The sequence below is a fragment of the Ipomoea triloba genome, chromosome 16 (assembly GCF_003576645.1).
Source record: "Ipomoea triloba cultivar NCNSP0323 chromosome 16, ASM357664v1".
NCBI classification, from domain to species: Eukaryota; Viridiplantae; Streptophyta; class Magnoliopsida; order Solanales; family Convolvulaceae; genus Ipomoea; species Ipomoea triloba.
Window position 1 is genome coordinate 17,794,647 of NC_044931.1, and position 2,325 is coordinate 17,796,971.

General features: G+C 35.9%; 2 protein-coding genes across 2 annotated transcripts; one reads left to right on the plus strand and one right to left on the minus strand.

Moving 5' to 3' along the window:
- Positions 1-718: 718 nt before the first annotated feature.
- LOC116007888 (protein MIS12 homolog) lies at positions 719-1,704 on the minus strand. Its single transcript, XM_031248552.1, has 3 exons — positions 1,589-1,704; positions 1,010-1,105; positions 719-913 (listed from the first exon to the last, which is right to left on the minus strand). Exons 1-3 carry the CDS (start codon positions 1,652-1,654, stop codon positions 734-736), a joined length of 342 nt encoding a protein of 113 aa, XP_031104412.1. The 5' UTR covers positions 1,655-1,704; the 3' UTR covers positions 719-733.
- Positions 1,705-1,790: 86 nt separating this feature from the next.
- Positions 1,791-2,315, plus strand: LOC116007889 (protein MIS12 homolog). The gene is made up of 2 exons (XM_031248553.1): positions 1,791-2,029; positions 2,142-2,315. Exons 1-2 carry the CDS (start codon positions 1,908-1,910, stop codon positions 2,296-2,298), a joined length of 279 nt encoding a protein of 92 aa, XP_031104413.1. The 5' UTR covers positions 1,791-1,907; the 3' UTR covers positions 2,299-2,315.
- The last annotated feature ends 10 nt before the right edge of the window (positions 2,316-2,325 follow it).

Sequence of the window (2,325 nt, forward strand, 5' to 3'; positions counted from 1 at the left end):
ACACTTTTAAGCATAACAGCTAGCTTAACCGCTCTTCAGATTTCAGCTTCGAGCTTATAGCTTTTCAACTTTCAGCTACTTTTCAGCTTTCAGCTACCGTTTCAGCTAGGTTTGCCAAACATAGCCGAAGAAGGAAAAATGTGCACTGGAAGAAGGAAAAAAAGCACCGAAAGACAAAAAAAAATTATCTCACTTATACAAAATTACCATAGTGCCACCGTGTTTTTTTTAATTGTCTTCATTCTAGACCCTTGATCTGGACTGGATCAATGGATGAGATTAAACCCTATTTTTACCTAAGGAATGGTTCGCATTTGATCCGTAAGCAATATATATATATATAAACAGATGGGAATTATAAAAGCTGATGTATCAGTGTTTGCCTCAAAGCTTTCAATACAGGGAGAACAAAATTGAAAACTTTCTATGCTGGTTCTATAGTATGTATGTCATACTATAAATTCAAACACTTCCCCATAAGACATTAAATAGCAAGTTGCAAACTGAACTAGCTGTCCATATCTTGTGAACCTTAAATTAGTACAGCCCTCCAGTGGAAGAGATGAGAACAGTAGTGAATTGTTGATGCACTAAAACTATAAGACAAAAGGTTTGACCAAAATAAAACCTAACACATAAATACAACTCCATAGTTACAGCTCCATGATGGATTGCAATAAATAAATAGCAAAGATGCATTCAATTGAACAGCTGACCAAATAAAATCTCTAATCTAAGTGCATTTGATGAAACAATTGATGAAAAAGCATTTACCTTCAAACTTCTCTTGCACATTCTGTTCATTATAAAACTGCAATGCTTCATTAAGAGTTGCCACAGAGTGATTGCTCATGCGAGACTGCCTTTCCAGTGCTCGAAGTTCTCTGTTGAGGTCAGCAGACTCTTTACCTGCCTGAGTAGATAAAGTACACATGCCACAGAAAATTACTAAATGATACAAAAAATTATATAAGTTAATTATACACTTAAAACATCCTATATCCTATACCTGAGTAAGTTTATTTCTCAAAGAATCCAACTGTGCATCTAACTCTGCATCACCAAGACTGTCAAGATCCACGGAAGTATCACCAGATGGTTCATCCTAGAGAACAGCGTCCAATAGGACTTTAAACCATTAATAAGTTTATAAAAAAAAAAAAAAAAGAGCTATCAGGTAAGTGACAAGCTGAATTCCAATTCCTAAACCTACCTAAGAAGCAAAACTTTATCTTCCGTTTCAGTTTATCACACACCTTTGGGAAGATGAGTTAAACTATCAAATAAGATACTGGAAGGATAGTGCAAAAAGTTCACATCCCGAGACATTCCAAAATTTTGAAGATTTAATATTCAAACTTTGGACAGATGAATTATTAATTCCGTGATTAATGAATATTCAAACTTCGAAGCAATCTAAGTTTTACAGCATAGTTAACTACATGTAATGATGCCCCTAAAGAGCACTAAGCAGAAAAATGTTAAAGAAATAAATGAATTACAATACTGCTAATTCAAATAGGAGAAACCCCAAAAGGTTAATACAGTATAAGATTTTAATCAAACCCATTGAATTTGGAAAACCTACTGCTTTAGGCAAAGAGAATCCTTCTGGCACAGTAAAACAGTGCCGCAAACAGTACTTCTCCCACATACTCAATCGCTTGTCCAAAGCCAATTGAACCAAGTTCCGTATATAAGCCACGCCCTAAAAAATCCAAAGATAACAAATTGAAAACAAAATAGTTTCTAAAATAAAAACGTATAATATTTTCTGTCCGTAGGCGGGAAATACTGAATAATAATGGAAGCATAACCCCAAATTCAAAATTCGAACTTCAGTCAGTTCAGTGTATCAAAGCTCTCAGCAGTCAACATTTTGAAAAGAACGAAGAAAATCGTGCGAAATGGAAGGCAGCGAGAGTGAGAAGATCTTCGATTCCTTCAACCTAAACCCTCAGTTATTCATCAACGAGGTTATCAATTCCGTCGACGACCTTGTCGACGAAGCCTTTGATTTCTTCCAGCAGTATGAGTCCTCTCTCTCCCTCTCTATTTGTGTGTATAACTGCTCGTCTGTATATATATTAGGCATAACTTCTAATCGAGAACGGTATTTTTTGAAATTTTTTTTTATGTAGGGAGGCAGCGGTTAATCTGAAAACCGAGGGGACTGATCGATCCGATGATCTAAAAAAGGTTAGCATGATTCAGTATTTTCGTTATTCTGCAATCAAGACTTCCAATTCGCCATTCGCACAAATTAAGAGTTCATTCTATTGCCGATGTGTCGAATAGCTGGTGGCTTCGCTTAGGGTTACGGTC

Coding starts and splice junctions, on each gene's coding strand:
- LOC116007888 (XM_031248552.1), bottom strand. CDS start 1,654: ATGTGGGAGAAGTACTGTTTGCGGCACTGTTTTACTGTGCCAGAAGGA. Junction 1,106..1,588: donor GATTCTCTTTGCCTAAAGCA/GTAGGTTTTCCA, acceptor GCTGTTCTCTAG/GATGAACCATCTGGTGATAC. Junction 914..1,009: donor TGAGAAATAAACTTACTCAG/GTATAGGATATA, acceptor TTATCTACTCAG/GCAGGTAAAGAGTCTGCTGA.
- LOC116007889 (XM_031248553.1), top strand. CDS start 1,908: ATGGAAGGCAGCGAGAGTGAGAAGATCTTCGATTCCTTCAACCTAAAC. Junction 2,030..2,141: donor GCCTTTGATTTCTTCCAGCA/GTATGAGTCCTC, acceptor TTTTTTATGTAG/GGAGGCAGCGGTTAATCTGA.